This window comes from Syngnathus floridae, chromosome 2 (assembly GCF_059516105.1).
Source record: "Syngnathus floridae isolate MCC-2025c chromosome 2, RoL_Sflo_1.0, whole genome shotgun sequence".
Classification (NCBI taxonomy): domain Eukaryota; kingdom Metazoa; phylum Chordata; class Actinopteri; order Syngnathiformes; family Syngnathidae; genus Syngnathus; species Syngnathus floridae.
In genome coordinates this window covers 9769199-9787522 of record NC_142414.1, presented here as the reverse complement: position 1 = coordinate 9787522, position 18324 = coordinate 9769199, and the positions used below count along the sequence as shown (strand labels likewise).

General features: G+C 39.7%; 1 protein-coding gene across 3 annotated transcripts in view; it reads right to left on the bottom strand.

The window, feature by feature from the left end:
- The window catches only part of LOC148401633 (rho GTPase-activating protein 6-like), a 33253-nt gene that overhangs the window by 9312 nt on the left and 5617 nt on the right, over positions 1 to 18324 (bottom strand). The window contains exon 1 of one of the 3 annotated variants that reach the window (XM_088369204.1): positions 10660 to 11037. The exons of the other annotated variants lie outside the window; for them this stretch is intronic. Coding sequence (XP_088225330.1) covers positions 10660 to 10701 — 42 coding nt within the window. The 5' untranslated portion in view covers positions 10702 to 11037. Of the gene's footprint in view, positions 1 to 10659; positions 11038 to 18324 lie in introns of those variants that run through there. 3 annotated transcript variants of the gene reach the window in all.

The window sequence follows — 18324 nt, the reverse complement described above, 5'->3', positions numbered from 1 at the left end:
AGTTGCTTCTTGGTTATAATGGTGGTCTCTGGGCCCAAACCATTTGAAAGCCCCTGCTTTAGGTGACCAATGCTGCTTGCACATACAGAGAGCTGCAGCAAGTAATTTGTTATTTTGGACAAAGGGATAAAAGAATATGTTGGTTTCCGTGGCAATACACAGACAGTCTAAGGGCCAGGGAGTGAGAGAAATATTGCTATGGCAACACAGGCAGTGGGCACTTGTTGTCATGATGCTCTGCATAAATTATTCCCAAATAGAGAGTCTTTCAATGTGAGCAAGGTGAATCTCGCTCCTAAAATGGATCACCATCGACCCAAACTTATTGGCAGCCCCACATTATATGCATCTAGTCATAAACATTACACACACCTTTTTGTTCCATTGTGAAAAACATTAATGTCATCATCTGTGCCGAAACCGGTACGCATTGACTGCAATGCATGCATGTGTGTGTGTGTGTGTGTGTGTGTGTGTGTGTGTGTGTGTGTGTGTGTGTGTGTGTGTGTGTGAGTGTGTGTTTGTGTGTGCACGTGTGGTAGTCAGTTTGCATCTGTATGGTAATCGGTATTTCATAGTATTCAGGTATTTTTCCGTGCTTTGTCAAATTGATTGTGTCCATTCAATTTAACAAAGCTATTGTGAAGAAATAAAGCTGTCCAATATGCAAGGTTGTTTCCAGGAGCTCACAACTTTGAGATTGTTAACATGATGCTATTAATAATGACTTATTTGATCACAATATGACTTTGAGGTACTCGGGTCAAATTCAGGATAAACACAGATGCACATCTGGTAAAGTCCAACTAGTCATTCTGGGCAGCCGTACAGTAAATTATGCACAACATGTGCTGCAATATTCCAGGCAGGTACTAGGGGCCCAGAAGAGGAGCTCTTATTGTGGAAACAGATACCAAAGGAACATTTGAGGAATTCTTCCTCTACACTTTTGATCGACTTTCTTTTTGTTTCCACTGCCTTGAAATGACCCCTGAGCAGAGTTCATGTCCAGCAGCAATATAAAGGAAAAATCTGTCTTTTAAATCTGTTTATGCTCATGTGTCTCTGTATGTCTTTTGCAAGTTATGCACGTCATGGATTGCTTTAACTGACATTGTTCCTCCCCTTGACAAACCTTCTCAAGGTTTACATCTGTTTGCAATTACTGACCACCTGGACTCATCAGCCAGCACTCTTCTTATGTTGTGCATAGGCCTATGTTCCTGCGCTTAATGCATGCTTGTACATGTACCTGTCCAATTCAGAAGATGAATAGGTTTTTCCATCTTTTTAAACTCGTCCTCAATTTGGCTCGAGGGAAACCGAAGTGATGAGTGTTACATCACCAAACATTAACATTATTTCATGAATCTGACTACTCTTAATGAGTTCCAAAAGCAGACTTGTAGTAACAATCCAGTTTTTAACAACTGCTTTGACAGTGCTTCTTATTGTAGCTGTGCTAGTAAAGCACAATACAGAAAGGTGTTTTGAATAGTTTGTTGACTTTCTTTAGCTTTGTTTACCTTTTCTTTATTTGGGAAACTTGTCTTTTAGCACACAAGTAATATTGTTTGTCCCTTGTGAGTGAGGCTGATTGATTGTTGATGGAGGTGGCACCATGCATGCCTGCGTGACTGTGTATGCCTCAGTATGCTTTTAAAGCCTCAATTTTGTGTTGTGTGTGAATGACACTAAAAGAAAGGTCAGCACCGGCCAAACAAAACTCAGCAGACGACACTTGTCGGCGAGTGGTTTAAAATTGCTGGACGGAATCATCCACAGAACGTATGTCTTGACATGTATTTTGTTGTGCATATTTTATTCATCTGTACAGTGTAATTGAGCAGTTAAGGAGGATTACATAAAGTAGTATGCTCAGTCACTGTTAATTTAAAAGAAAAACATATTATTCAGTATACAAATTTCTTATTTATTTTCTGTGAAATGCAGTTTCTGCTGAAAAGCATACAATGCAAGAGAATAAAGTGAACCGAGGGGAAAAAAAAAGAGAAACTGTATGTAGCTGTATTTTTTTTTTTTATTGCATGCTTTGACAGCGAAATTATGAGTACAAAACAAGTTCTCCTCCTTTGTTGCTGTTTTATATTCAAATAACACTCGCTTCTTTACTCAACTTTCCTTCCTTAGGGCCTAGCAAAGATTGTTAAACATTGGCAAAAATACTTGAGAAAATAAATCTCGTTGAAGTAAACAGTAACCAAGCTTATTTAAAATGTCACAACCTGCCAAGTTGCAACAGATGAAAATTAGCTATGGGCTATAATTTGGCATATTTACATGGATATGTTCATTAATATGCACTCCGCTTTTGTAAATGAAATTAAAATAAAAAATAAATAAACTAATTATGTAAACAGACATTTTGCTCCGTCTTGTGGTCTGATCAGTAACTGGGTTAGTGCAATACAGTACGCCGGAATGCCTATTGAGGCCTATGATGGTCAGCCAAAATCACAAACACACTAAACTGGACTTGCCCTGCCATGAGAATTAAGAAGCTCCCCTTTTTATGCAGAGCGCAGTTTTTAGGTCCGTCGGGGAAACGGCATCTCTCCATGTCGGGACGCGGTTTATCAAAATCCCAAACATGGTAAACTAGACTTGACATGAAAATTAATTTGTGCCCGTTTTTGCACTGGGCAGCGCCTGTCTACCAAAATATGCCCAATGTGTTTTTTTGGTTTCGCTCATTGGTGATCGGCCCCCCAAATCCTAATCGTGTCAAACCTATTAGCTATGTGGGCGAGGGAGGACTTGGAATTGACCACTCAAGATCGTCTTGCATCTGCAAGTTGTGAAGAGTAAGAATTCATTTTATATTTGGTTTATTAAATTTAATCCCATTTGAAAAATAAAACATAAAGTGGACGTTTTTCTCTATGAATTGGTCATTTAGAAAAAAGTTTTCTGAGTGACTGATATATATTGATGCCTCGACTGTGCATTCTGTTTAGAAATCTCAGTAGCAGTTTTTTTTCCACTGATTTAAAGCTTGTTAATCCTATTAAGGAATTTTTAGTTTCTATTTCACTGCAGAGGCAGGAACATGAGCCAACAAAAGTAAATCACATTCCCCTACAATTCCCCCTTCTGATCTTCTTCCACCGTATCCGTTTAACACAGCAGGATCAGAGAAAAGTCTCTTTAAGACTCTATTTTCCGCATGGGTGCCACATCACCCGCCTCCCTCCCAAATCAATTTCTTGTTAATCCTGTGTGGTAGTTAAAGACTTGTGGGATTATAGCACACTGGTCAGCTCCTGCAAATCCGGATGATGTTGTTGGTGAGATGACAGAGTTAAAAGTGAACTGTGGTCCTCCAACTGCATCTCAACAGCTGTGAGGAGCAGGAAGAAAAATCGTATTTTTTTTTACTCCATGGCTGCCCCTACCTTTGTAGTGAAGCAGAATAAACAATCCGAAAATCACAACATAAAATAATCGAGGCTATTCGAACAATATTATAATCCACCAAAAAAGGCTATCTGTGGTCATCACGACAACAAAAGAAAATGCGATTCTCTTCAAGCTTGCAAGCCAATGTTGCATGCTGAATAATTGGTAAACCTCAAGCTTACTAAATATATGACGTTGCTGTCCGCACGTGATGTGACATGTTTGTGGAGTATACAAAATAAAAAGACAAAACATCCCCATCATGCATTTATAGTGAACAAGCAGGCAAAGTGAAATGAGAGGCGGCAGGAGAAGTTTCCCATTATGCAATGTATTGTGTAGTTTACCCCAAGCAATAAATTTGCGGAGATTCTGAATCATCTGAGAGTTGACTTGGTGCAAATCACACAAAAAAAACGCACACACAAACCTTAAACAATGTTTGCTCCACTGGGCTTGTACATGGATGTATGACATAAAACTGTGGGCTAAATATAAGTAGTCCAAACTTGGTTTCAGAACGCAGGAAGTTTTAGCCAGTGTAACTTCCTGGAGACCTCACCGCACCCAGTGATGTCTGTGTGTTTGCATATACGTGCACATGTGCTAATCTATTATTGATTTCCTGAAGGAAAGACAGCATGTCTATTGTTACCCTTTACAAGAAGCCAAAGAACGAGTATGTTTCTAGTTTTATGATCAAATCCGGCTCACTTCAAAAGGAGCGTAAAAGAAGTTATTGAATATTGAGTATTATCCATCCATATTAGTTTGTTTTTAATCTAAGTCACACTAACTGTAAAGTTATACTCTGTCATATATGACTACGTCTTGATGAAAATTCCTTCTTTAGCAGAACTTTAAAATTGTAAATCAAAATGTACCTTAACCGGCCTCCTGCAATTTCCCTTTACAATAATAATAGTCGTCTGTTTTGAAGATTGTCAATTACAGCAGCTACTGATTCAACAATATCTTAATTATTGTGACTGAAGAAGAACTTTTAATTGTAGTTGTAGGTATTACTAGTAACTAATTTTAATATATCAATCTCTCAGTCGGGTAGCCATGCCTTCACAAAATTAATGAATAGATTGTTAAATCACGTAATAAATACATGAAAACATCTCTAACATTTCTTGACCTTTTGTAATTTGTCTTCCCAAGAACAAGCAGCGTTAATGGACTGTTATGGACTAGTAGGTAAAGAGTGAGTGTTTGAGTGCAGCACAAAAAAAATGTGTGCTTGCGCGTGTATGCACGAGCACTGTTGATCCTTACATTCCAGTGGAAGCCTTGAGAGTGGCTAATCCAGTCTTAGTCAATGGCCTCTTGAACTCTTAGGTCACTCACACACACAAGATGACACACACAAACACACATGCACACACACACCATACGTGTGCTTACTATATACAAATAAATGCACGGTAAGCAATTACATTCAATGTACAATAACTGTGTGCTTTTCATAAAGAAGGCTCCTTGTGCTTTTTCCACAAAAAATGTCACATTCTTAGTTAGGAAATAGTCACTTCTTTCTTTTTATCACAAGCCTTAATCCATTTAGTTCAACTATTTACCCTGTCACTTTTCCAGAAAGTTTAATTGAATTGACTTGCATTTTCATTCCTTAGAACCCCCCTACCCCCATCAGTGTAGGATCCTAAGAAGTGAAACTGTACTCTTGACAAATTCAGAAAAAAAAGTATACTGAACAGTACTTTGTAGTGTGTATTCCATTTGATTTGACCACTTAGGAAAACTAAATTGAAGAAAAAAAAGTGAGAAGATACATTACTTATTAAGATGCAGGAATGCAGTAGGTGTAGAGCGTCAGATTTATGAAAATAATACAATTTCCATTTACTTAGTAGAGACCATGAAGCCAGGGCTTCAGATGTGCGTGAGCAACGAGAAATATTTTACGCCATGACCTTTAGCTTGCAAACACATTGAAGCAGTTAGGCAGATGATCCATGACGCCTGCCCTTGTGGAGTCGCAAGACGTCCTGGAAATTTTTCACATAAAGAGAACTTGAGGGTATTGTTTTGTGGAGAAAATTTTGGTGCATGCCCTTGTGGTCACTTTTGGATTCATATGCACTTTGTTTGATTCTTTAAATTGTGCCAGATGTGTAAAGGGAATACTCTGACATTTAACAGCTGAGGCAAATGTTGGTTTGGCTGGGCTGTTCAGGTAAATCGGATAAAACGTTATTTTGCATCAAGGTGTATTGCAAAACTAGTTTTTCCTTGATTATAATTTTCCTGCGATTTATTAAATAATCATTATTTGGTTTTCATTTATTGTTTATTTGGTATTGTTTAGTGATAAAAACAACAATCAAACATAGATTGATGTACTCACCAACCTTTTGAAACTGATTTGGTTATTGGTTTAATCCATTGTTTTTCAAAGTAATAGCAAATGTCTTATTTTACTTAAACACAAGTTAATTGTTCTGCTTTCATGAAGGACTACAGAAATCAGAGAATAATTCCAGGCGAGAGGCTAAAATCAGATGATTTGTACAATATTCGGTTGCACAATGGGTCTAAAAAGTTTCTCGATTATCAAAATAGTTGGTGATTAAAATGACTTGTTGATTAATCAATTAAGTTTGACACCTCTACAGTATCTTGATGGCGGTGAAATCCCGAGCAGGGTTTCTGCCACCAAATGCTCTGATTGATTTTTGCTTTGGCTGCACAATTCATGCATATGCCGCTTCATAGACAAATGAACCAAATGAATGGTGTGAGGCTCATACATTTGACATGTCAGGTCTCAAAGACAGACAATGCAGGCAACGTGGGTGACCTGTTTCTCGATCTTATTGACCGACAGTCTCTGCTGAAATGGAAACCTATTTCTCTAACCGGGGTAGGAGCTTAACATGTAAATCCTCTCAAAAACTCTACGCATCTCTGCTCCCTTTTTTTTTTACCTGCAGCCTTCCTCCAACTCCATAAAAAGACAACTCTCAAGGAGGCTGGACTTGTTTTGGTTGTTGATAATAAAACAAGCGCTTCTCGAACCCCCCACCCACTGCATCCCCATACAACAGGTTCTTCTGAGGAAGACGGGAGATGGGCGGTGTTGTCATGACGAGCTGGTAGTGACGACTGTGGAACGCTAAGAAGCACTCCTAAACTCTTTCCCTGCAGTGTTACGCAGTTGCGCCACAATCACAGCGCTTTCAAGCGCACAGTCAATAAATACAAATGGAGTCACGTTGAAATATTAACCCCTTGGAGATTTTTTCTTGTGCTTTGAAAATGACTCAATTTTCAAGGTCAGAAAGTAGCATGAATATTGAAGCAAATAAATTCAGAGCACTGCAGTCTTACCATCATGTCTGTTGGTTCCAGGTCAAAATATGTTTCAGAAAACTTGTGATCAGTGTAAATACACTCACAGCACCAATGACTAAGAGGACACACGGTTGGCTGCTGACACAGCATTACATTTAGTAATGAGAACAAAGGGGAAAAAAGGTATCTGACCTCTTTTCACTAAATAGAAGTAAGGCAGGCGGTCTTGTTTTCTTTTGCCAGGGCTGTTTGCTCTGGGAGCGGCCGCGCAGTAAAATAAACATATCAGAAAGTAGAGGAACGACAGGCACGTAATAATATTTGGCTCACGGTGAAAAGAGCGAGTTAGGTGTCATCAAGTTAAAGACAAGGCACAGCAAAGTGAAATGGGTGACGTCAAAGTGGGATGAAAAATGCGGCACACTGGGGAGAATTTGGGGACTTCTATAAACACATAAGCCACAGGAAGAGAAAGCATTTTGTGTTTGTGGCTGGTGATGAGAGACAGACGCAAAATGACACAGGAGTCCAAGACACATACGTAAATTAAGCTGGGTAATGAATCTTTTTCATATATGTGTGTCTGCCACATGTCCCATTTTCAACACTACCCAGCTCTTGCAACATTCCGCAGTGAATATGCAGACTGAGTAGTATGAGGTCAAAACTTCTGATTTCATATGATAAAACTAAAGGATTTGCTCAATTTAAAGCAAAGTCAAAAACTTTCTTTGCAATATGTTCTATGTGCCCCATTAGTCCAAACACGATATTCTGATTAATATTATGTTCCTGCGATGAGCATTCAGCAGATACATCCTCTCATTCTCAGCAAACCAAGATGGTGGACATTTAATGTGGCCCTGTTGCCTGCTGTCGACTAAAATTGACCTCATAGTGCCCACAGGGTCGTCTTGCTGACATCTTGAGGTCGATTTCAGTCAACAGCAGATGGCGGTGCTTCATAAATTGGCATCCTCTTTGGATGAACTATCATTGTGTAACAAGAAGACAACGCGTGGCACATGTGACTGATGATTCAGCATTGATGTCATAGTCTTCAATTGTTTTTCAGTTCCTTCTAACTTCGATCAGTAGTCAGGGCTGATGTTTATTTACCAATACAATCGCTATAATCCTGCAGTTTAATTGATGTGATCTTATACTAGCTTGAAAAATCGACTCTATAGCATCTCTGTGGTTGCCCTGGCAACCAACAATCGTCAACTTTGGTTCTGTCTCATATTGTTGAACCGGTATGGTCATCTTCGGTGAGGTGGCAGTGCAAACATTACTTTTCACAGCTCAGTGCAGGTCTAGTATACACATTGCAACACGCTACAATGAGCAAGAAATCTGACTTAACATTTATTTGGCTTCGAGGTAAGCGTGTTTATTGTTGTCCGTGTGCTCTTGACTCAATGGGCTATATATTTGCAGTTGGTGCAACTGCGCTCAAGCGTAAAAAGTAGTGCAACTTGATTTTCGTGCTGGTGAAAGCCTCGCTTAGCAAGTTTGGGATTTTGGCGGATGGCTAATACAAGGACACGAACGATCAGGGTGGAAGGAAGTGTCCATCTGTGATTCCCCTGTCCAACAATATACGCATCATCCGCCCATGGTCTGATTACAGTTCCTTATCAACGATTGTATTTCCATCTCCTGAAAATCTGTATATGCCTCCGCCATGTCAGACGGTCCACCTCTCGCAAGCTGGATTTAAAAGGAAGGAGAAGAGCTGTTAGTTATGAGACTAGTCAGCTGTATGTGGAGGTTTATTTTTTTGCTTCTTCCTTCTCCTTTTGAACACGTATCGTAAACTGAGCCAAAGGATAAAAATGTATTACGGATGATGGCTGGACGGACGGACGGACGGACGGACGGACGGATGGACGGATGGACGGATGGACGGATGGACGGATGGACGGATGGATGGATGGATGGATGGATGGATGGATGGATGGATGGATGGATGGATGGATGGATGGATGGATGGATGGATGGATGGATGGATGGATGGATGGATGGATGGATGGATGGATGGATGGATGGATGGATGGATAAATTGCACACTGTCACTGTATAATATGCGTAATTCCTCCTTAATACAATGTAAACCATAGTTGGTAGACCAATGATGCTATTTATGAAAATTTCACCAAAGGGAGTAACACAATGCCCAGTTCCCTTGAGTGAAAATACACACCCTAATACATAAGCAATGCGCAAACAGCTGCATCCAGGCCAGAGATTAACAGTTACAGACTGCTCACCATGAGGTGCTGCTGCACATCATCCCACACACATTCTCTGGCTTCAAAGACACTCTGCTCTGGTAAATTACAATCCAAAATATTTATCGAGCTCATAGGAGTTTTTTTATTGCCATACTGTTACGGCATCATAATCCTGCATTAACACAAAACCACTTTTGTCCTGGCTTGCTGCATTTTTGCACCAAGTTCAGATGAGTTCTAAAATGGATTTACGAGAACACTTAATATTGGCAGTTGACTGTCACAGGCGGTCGCATAGTGTCTATGCTTGCAACTAGGTAAAAGAAAGCAGCTGAAGCGACAGCACAGTTACAATAGATGTCTAGATATATCATCTAACGTTGAAAACATCACTCCTTATATATATTTAATGAATATATATATTGTAATATCTCCAAAATCCAAATCTTAATCACTTATGCCACAACACTACAAAGCTTTGCATGTCTTTGCCTTTCCAAGGTTGGAATCTCGAATGTTTTTCCTTTTCACACAAACATTTTCTGGTAAATTCAGCATTACAGCAAATGGACAGAAAAATGTGCAACACAAATAATATATAAAATTGTATATGTACACATGTACTTCGGTAGTGAAGCCACGTGGATACCATTTCAGCACGAGAAAACTTGAGTTGTGCAAACACAAATTCCAGCATCTTCCTGGCTGAGCCAAAGTAATAACAAAGGCCATTAGTGTTTTAAAAGCATGACAATGCAGACTAATCAAACTGTTACTCATACTTGTTTGCCTCGTTCGATGTCCAAAAAGAAAACTGTTTATGTTGCACATTTATCAATGTCATAAAAGATCTACTCTGTTATTTATAGCTTTGTTTTTATTCTAGAATCTCTCATTTATTTGTTCATTTATTATCAGCAGATTATATTGAGTTACATAAAATCAATTCATTAAAAATTGGCGTACTGTTACAAAACTACTGCTATTATTGGCTGTATATCTTGCATGGTTTCTCAACTTCACTTTGGCAATGGGATGTGGGGAGTCAATTTCTGTTTACTAACTAAACCATCAAGTATGCTAATAATTATTTACAGTACATGAATTATAAAACGTGTGTTCCCAATCATGGTACTCTTTGACTTTTATTTTGACTTTGAAAATGACACATTTGCATTCTTTGAGTGTAGTCACAGAGCATTCCCACACTGTAATGACACCAAGCAGCTGCGCAAGCAACCTGTCGCTTCTCTGCACTTTTCAAATGATCTCACTGGCTTTGGCCCATATGTGACTATTTTGCCCTCATTGTCAAACCCCAACAACAACTTGTGGCTCTTGCCAGCACTGCTGTTTAGCGCCGCTGACCAAATTTGTATGCCACAAAACCAGGAAACACGCGTGGTCTTGTGCAAGTGGTGTAAGTACCATGCATGCAACTTTCCACCACGAAGAGTTTTATGCCATTTCTCTATCCATTTAAAAAGTCATATCAAGATTCATTTCCGCGGTGGCATGTAATTAAAATGCATGTTACTGTCACATTGAATGAAAAAGACCACAATAATCCTGAATTAAAATTTGGCATTTTCCGTCACGCGCTTGCTGTGACAGTGGACACACGCTGGTGGGGCAACACAACGATAGACTTATTGGAAAAAGTATAATTCAGGGAAAGACTTACTAGGTAAGAATTTTGCCTGTCGAGGAACACGGCGTCTCCCATGGCCCAGACAAATATCCACCAATAAAGACTCCGAAATATACGTGGAACAGACGCGATCTTGCTTCCAAGTTATTAAGTCCAAATAAGTGCGCGCGCCTCAGACATTAGCGTACAAAAAACTCTCCGCTTATCTTCCTTCTGCAACAACGTAGAGCATTTTTTGGACGTGTTTTTTCCTCTACTGCATGGCTCCGAATAGATTCGTGTTGATATTTCTACAACCGTCAGATGGTTGTGACAGAACCCAGGACGCCATCGTGCGTCGTGCGTAACGGATCCACACAACGCGCTCAGTGAGCGCTGCTGATGAAGACAAGATGCTGAACCAAGCGAGGAACTGCAGATATTCACAACATGCACATGTTATTTGAAATATCATTTCCGCTATGTACTTTCATATTAAAACTCATCTTGTCCCGCTAAAATTTGCGTTTAATGCATACTCTTCACAACATCTATATATGCACACGTGAAACACGCCAAATATTTAGGTACATCTGCCCAACTGAATGAATACAATAATAATAACTATCACCTGTAAGATCAAAATGCCTTTGCAAAGATAATATTCTCAATTCAACTCATCTGTATTTATATTGCAGTTTCACTTTTATTTTAGCCTTGTTATGGTAAACTGCACATTACACGTTTTTTTTTAGTTAACTGCATACTACAAATGTTTTTGAATTGATGAAACATAATATCTTTGATATTCATTATTTTAAAAGAACGGGTTGTCTTTATAAACATATATAAGTGCCGTGTACTTTGAAATAGGCAGAAACATTAAGCATAATAAAGCGGTATGCTTTTATTTTGTAGGTCTGCCTATCAAATACCTTTCTTTTGCATACTCCACTATGTGTTTGACACTGGTAAACGCACTGTGGTGTGGTCCTGACGTAGGGGCCGGGAAGCTCGCTCAGTTTTTATTTAATCATAAAGGGAATTTTGAATTAAATTATCTATGGTTCCGAAATACTGTTCCAGTTACCATGGTAGTAATTTTTCTGTGAATATATTTTTAACAAACGTCTCAATACAGTTAAACATCACATAATGTTGCAGTTTAACTTCCTAAAATATAACAAAAACGACTTTACCCTCTGTTTATTATTATTATTATTATTATCATCATTATTATTATTATTATTATTACTACAGCTAATTTTCAAATGTACACTCACAAAGGATCATGAGAGGAAGACAACAGGAAGACTAGAAGAGGGAGCACATTGCTTAGTTTATACAATTGTTGATGTGGAAGCTATGTTGAGCAATCTGTCAAAAGCCTCTGCAGGCTGTAAAAGCTTGAAAAACAGAATGAGCAAAGCAAATGGAGACATTGCATCCAGGACTTTGTGGCTAAGGGGAGTTTCTACATAGTGAAGCGCCCATTCAGCATTTGAAAAAGAAGAAGTGATGCCAAATTCCTGCTTATCAGATACTACCGCAACAATTTAAAGAATGCCAAGACGTTTGTAGCAGAACAATTCCTTTGCACTGATATCTACAGATAGAGATAAAACACTGAGAGGAACTGCAAAACAGTCAAGGGGCCCACACAAACATATGGTAATGTGAAATGTGCATTAGCATGTACTCATGGCCTCATCTTTAGCCAACCATTTTATTTCATGGTGCATTGTGATGAACCATGGGGAAAACATTTTTTTTTTCCTTCTCTTATTGTGCAATACATATAAATAGTGCACCGAAATTAAACTGAGAGAATGGGAAACAAGACGCCTAGTCTTTAGAAAAACAAAAATCTAATAAATAGGCCTCGTCTAGACAAAATGTCAGACATTCCCAAGGATGATCAAGAGGAAATTTACACAGTTTTTTTTCATGTTTTCCTTAAGTTCATTTGCGAGGCACAAGGCTGTTGTTTCATACTTCAGTGGGAGGAGCTCCCAAGATGGTGTTTCCAATGTGACCCAGAAGCTGTGTGGGAAGAGGGGGGGGGGGGGGGGGGGGGGGGGGGGCATGTGAAGCATGGACATGCAGCCCATATGTGGTGTATTATTCAGCTCCTTTTTGTCATACGGTTTGACAACTCTCTCATACACAGGTCCAGGTCCAGATTGAGTTGCAAAACGCTACCGTATGTTGTGTGATCATGACCTTAACGTCTGCATGGTGCATGACATCACAATTGGAGTGGAAAGTATGCCATATGAAGCTGGACAATGCGCCACTGGGCAACAGAGAGAGAGACTTTGATGTGTTTATTAAACACTTGCAGAATAGATGTTTCAAGCACCCAGTGGAGGCATTTACCAGCGTTGCGTCACACAGGACAAGCTTGCCTCCCTTGCAGAGAGGACAAAGGGTGTGGAGGGTCATGAAACAAACTTCAGAACTGCACATGGGAGAATCTGAAAGCATGAATTAAGTTAGTTTTCTGATAGGACAGCAAATGGAAAGCTGATGAAAAGCAATAAGGTTCAAATGTACTTAGAACTTCGTCACTATAGTTGTTTGATAACTTCAAAATCGAAGTTCCAATTGCAAAATTGTAATAGTTTATCACAGTCTGAAAGGGGGTAATGGGGAAAAAAGTGTGGGAGCACGTAAAAGAAGGTAAAGTAAAACAGACGCTGAACAAAGCTCCGATGGATGACCTCATATCTGGGGAATGTGTGTGTGCGTGCGTGTGTGTGTGCGTGTGTGTGTGTGTGTGTGTGTGTGTGTGTGTGTGTGCGTGCGTGTGTGTGTGCGTGTGTGTGTGTGTGTGTGTGTGTGTGTGTGTGTGTGTGTGTGTGTGTGTGTGTGTGTGTGTATGTGTGTGTGTGTGTGTGTGCGTGCGTGTGTGTGCGTGCATGCGTCTGTGCATGTGTGTGTGCTTGCGTCCATGTCGTGTGTGTGCGTGCACAGAAATGGAACTATGCGTTCGTTGTTTCATGCATATACTGTGTGAATATTGAAGATAAATGTATGATTTCTCCATTATATTAATAGAAACAAACACATTGATAGCAATTTAATTTTTTATGAGTTTCAGACCACAACTTCCTTCCAAAAAGGAAAAATTTCTGGCTGACTAAAATAGCCAGCAAGGCCTTCTTCCCTGGCCCATAGGAAGAATTGACATCATAATCCACATGCTAATCATTTTTCCATGAAATGTTATTAATTTACTCTCAATCTCCAATATTTCATTAGTTTATCATGCGATTCAAAAACAAATGGTTCAGTATTGCCACTCTAGAAATTTAAAGATACATTCAAAAGTGTTAGTACCTTCAAATGTGCACCAGCACTAACCTTATGTGCAAATAAGCCTGCCCTGCCCTCATAAACACACAGTGTACAGCTTAAGCACAAACACAGGAATTGTATTGGAACAAAATGTCTTCTTGTGAACTTTATAGTGTTTTAAAACTTTCTGACAGTGCAATAGCACCCCATAGCCCAAAATCTAGCATGAGAAAAACTGCATGTCAGTTGCTTGTTTCCTCATTCTCTCATAAGTGAACCATGGAATGGTTAATTGTTGCAAATTGGTTGAAGTTTGCACAAGTACATAGATGATGAGATGTAAATGTGTATATAAAAATCGGTGCCGACTTGGTGCTGCCCTTTTTGGACATAACGTACAGTGATTTAGTATGGACAAAATATGTCCACTTTGTCTGCTGACACACACTAAGACATGGAAAGTAGGAGGGAGTGTGGCTATATAGTAAAAAATAAAATAAATGATCTCTTTATTTATATTGAAGCTATTGGTTTTCTATAATATTGGTAAAGTCTTATCTTTGTCTCAAAGGTCCATGAGGCCAACCGTTTGAGGAGTGTCTCTATCTTTCTGTATTCCATTCTTGCCTTCCTATTCTTCTGGCTCATAATGAGTGGTTTGCGTTCTGTGGTATAGACTGTTATTTTTCATGGTCTTCTTGCCTGCTGGGGCTTGTTGCTGATGTCACTAACAGTTGTTTTGGAGCTATCTTAACAGCTCTCACAATGTTTCTGTCATTAACTGCTGTTGTTTCCCTTCATCTACCTGTTTTACATCTGTTACTTAGCACAACGGTGGTTTCTTCCTTCTTCGGGACATTCCAAATGACAGTACTGGCTTTGTGCAACGGCTCTGATTCATTTTCCATATTTTCTTCCAAATCTTGTCTCCCAATTGCTCGGATCCAGATGTGTATACCTGGAAACAAAAGCTGAAATGCTCTCTTGTGTCATTTATCTTTTGGTGTCAAAACCAGCTGCTCTCGGTCAACAGCAAAAAAAAAAAAAAAATATTGGCCTCATTGTTTCAATATTTTTGGAAAGGAATATATAAAGTAGCCTATTTTCCAAACGTTTTAGGTCATAATGTTCCTTGGAGAGAGGGGAATCTGTTCAAATTTGCTACACTTGGTGAAAACACCCCCTGGCAAAACTATTTTCAACTCAAGAAACTTTTTATACAAGTATTTTTATTTTGAATATTTTTTTTTCAAGTTTCAAGCTCAACACATTTATTTTCAGTTTCAAGTACAAGTTTTGGTTTTTCAAGTACAAAAGTCGTGTGTATATGCATGTGTGTGTGTGTGTAGATGTGTGTGTTATATAGGGACAACTGCCAAACAAAACATAAACAAAAGCAAAAAAGTCAAGGTTGTTCTTGTGTATTGTAGGAATGTCAGTGCAACGTAAAAAAAAATATTGAATCCTTGAGCAAGAATATTTTCTTAATGTTGAGTTCAACGAGTTTGATGCTACTTGAGTGAGCTGCAGTAACAGCCGGTGCAGGCTCCCAGGGGAGGCAGCAATAGAGGCAACAACCACATAAGATGCCCATTGAGTGACGTAACGCGAGTGTGTTTTGTGTATAGTCTGATGAACATCTGCAGCGGAGCAAAGTGTGTTTTCGTATATTTACGTCTGCAAAGGGTCATGCCTGTCTCACGCATATCCAACCTGAATTTTTGTTGTTTCAAATATTTATTTGGCATTGTAAACACAGCGACCTTAGAGGAATGCTGCTCATGCTCACAGCAGATAATGTGAGTGAGAGACAAGCAAAATGTGGAGCCATACCACGCCAGTACAATATTGCAGCACTTTACCAAACATGATCAAAAGTCAGCGCAGCTTTTTGTTGGAGTGTTTTCACCTTTTTTTCCTATCTTCATGCTCGATGTGGAATCACACGCATTTGTCAATTAAGAAAGAAAGAAAGAAAGAAAGAAAGAAAGAAAGAAAGAAAGAAAGAAAGAAAGAAAGAAAGAAAGAAAGAAAGAAAGAAAGAAAGAAAGAAAGACAGACAAACAAAGAGAGGAGAAGCAGGGGGGCGTTTATAAATCCATCTCATGTATTTTGCTCACTCTGGAATGCAGCTCCAATCCAAGCTTGACTCCTCAGTTGACACTCCCACTGCCTCATGCCATAAAACTCTCACACACTCATACAGACTCCATATGCACAAGTCGAGTCATTAGAAACCACTACAAGAAATGCCTGGAGCTGATACCATGCCCCCAGAAAGAAGTCAGACCCCTTTAAATTAGTTTTCTTTGGTCACGTTGTATCCAGTAAATCTTGAATTTTGATTTCTTCCAAATCTTGTCTCCCAAGTCAATTAATGACTTGTTTGACCGTACACTGTGCTGTGCAGTGATTGGAAAATGAAGCTTCATATTTGCTTCATGAACCAGTTGTATGTTTTGACACCTGTAGATGGTACTCTCAATTCAACACTGGGCTGAAAGTACACTGACAGGATGGTGGGGCAAAGGTCAGGGACGTCTCCCCACCGCTCCCTGCAAGATTCTTTGGAAAGGTATTTCTGGGCTTTTCGAGCTTCTGATTCTGAGAAGCCGATGTCTTTTAGGAAGCGCTTGGTTGAAAGCCCCACAAAGCCACGGCAGCCAACCTCCACTGGGTAAGTTGTTGCTCTCCAGCCCCTCTACTGACACTCCATCACAAGCTCTGCGTACCGTAGCTTTTTCCTTTCATAGGCTTCCTCAATTGCTCCTTTCCACAGGACTGTCAACTCGATGATTAGGACCTTTCTCTTCATCGCTGACCACAGGACAATGTCTGGTCTCAGCGTCGTGGTAGTTATATGTGCTGCGATGAACCGCAACAAATACAAGTGGTTCATGAAGCAAATTTGAAGCTTCATTTTCCCATCAATACTGCTGTGCTAAGTGGCTTATGGAGAGACTTTATTCACAAGGGCTTTATTCACAGTCTCAAACCTAAATTGGTGCCTGTTGCTGGGAAATGAAATGTAAACGTGTTCTCTGTTTAAACATCAAGTCATGTATGACAGATGCTTACAGTAGAGGATGTTTTGTGCCTTGAGATATTTTTGACGCAATTTGCAGATCAGCCACCTATTGGTGTCAGATTTTTTTCCATTGCTGACAATTTGCAAAAAGTGCGTCAGAGTCTTTTCATCATGTAAACTGCTCTTTGGAGAGGGACACATTATGTACTTGTTCCTCCTACAGCCTGTGTTTACATCACTGAGTCGTTGCTGTGGTAACAGGCTAAACCTCACAACCAGCGGCGGCTACAAAGTGCAGAGATCTTTTTTTTTCCTATTGCTCACGTCACATAAGGTAAGGATATTTTTGGAGGGGAGGGAAGAATTGATGCAACCATCCATCCTCTTTCTATATTAGTTGTTGTCATTCAGGTCACAGGTGAGCTGGAGACTATCTAAGATGACTTTGGGCCATTTGTAGGATACAAACAACAACAAGCAACCATTTGCACGCACATTCACAGTTGCACACGGATAGACAAGAGCTGTAAAGCCATAAGACATGCACACTCATATAAACACATGCGGGCAGGCGTGTAAATAATTTCAGAGCCTATTAAATGTCCATTAACACACACTCCCTACAAGTCTAAGCAAATGTGACCCAGGTGTGGTCTCAGGATATTTCAATTAGGCACATTTGAGGTCCAATGCACATCTCAACAGGACGCTCACCTTTTGGTTTGAAGCATTACTGTGCCAAGAACACAAACAAATCCCCCACGTGCAGTATCAAAGCAAATACTAATGGTACCAAGCTGACAACTGTTAAGTGTGGAGAACATACGTGGAGACAGAGGCGTCAAATCCAGGTCCAGAAAGAAAAAAGCCCTGCAACAATTTGGTTTTATCCACAGGTGCTTCTGAAACTCAACCGGCAGGTAAACAAGCTCCCACTGCCAGATTTCATGCAAACAACATGTGAGGGTCCGTATTTGTGTTATAGTTCTACCGGCTACTGTGAGAATGTTTATGTTCGGAGAGTCAGAGCACGCTCTCCTCCTGTTATTTCTGATTGCAGCCATGCATGTTAATAATTAATGATACTCATTTATCTGAAGACACTCATTCTAGTGATTTCTCACTATAATTAGGAAACGGACAAATGTCAATGTGCACAGTGTTTCTTTAAATTTCTACTAGTGTTTACATTTTCCGATGATCGCCTCTACAACATCACAATGTCCCATCACTGGTGAGCTATTTTTAGAACAAGCCCACCACTTTGGAGACCCCTGATCTATAGAGTGCCAAGCTCGTACTTGTGTCCTGCGGTCCTGCATTCTCACAAAACTGTCATCCTGCTGCCTCTTTTCTTTATGTCTCACCTCCGCCGACAACCTCTGTTTGCG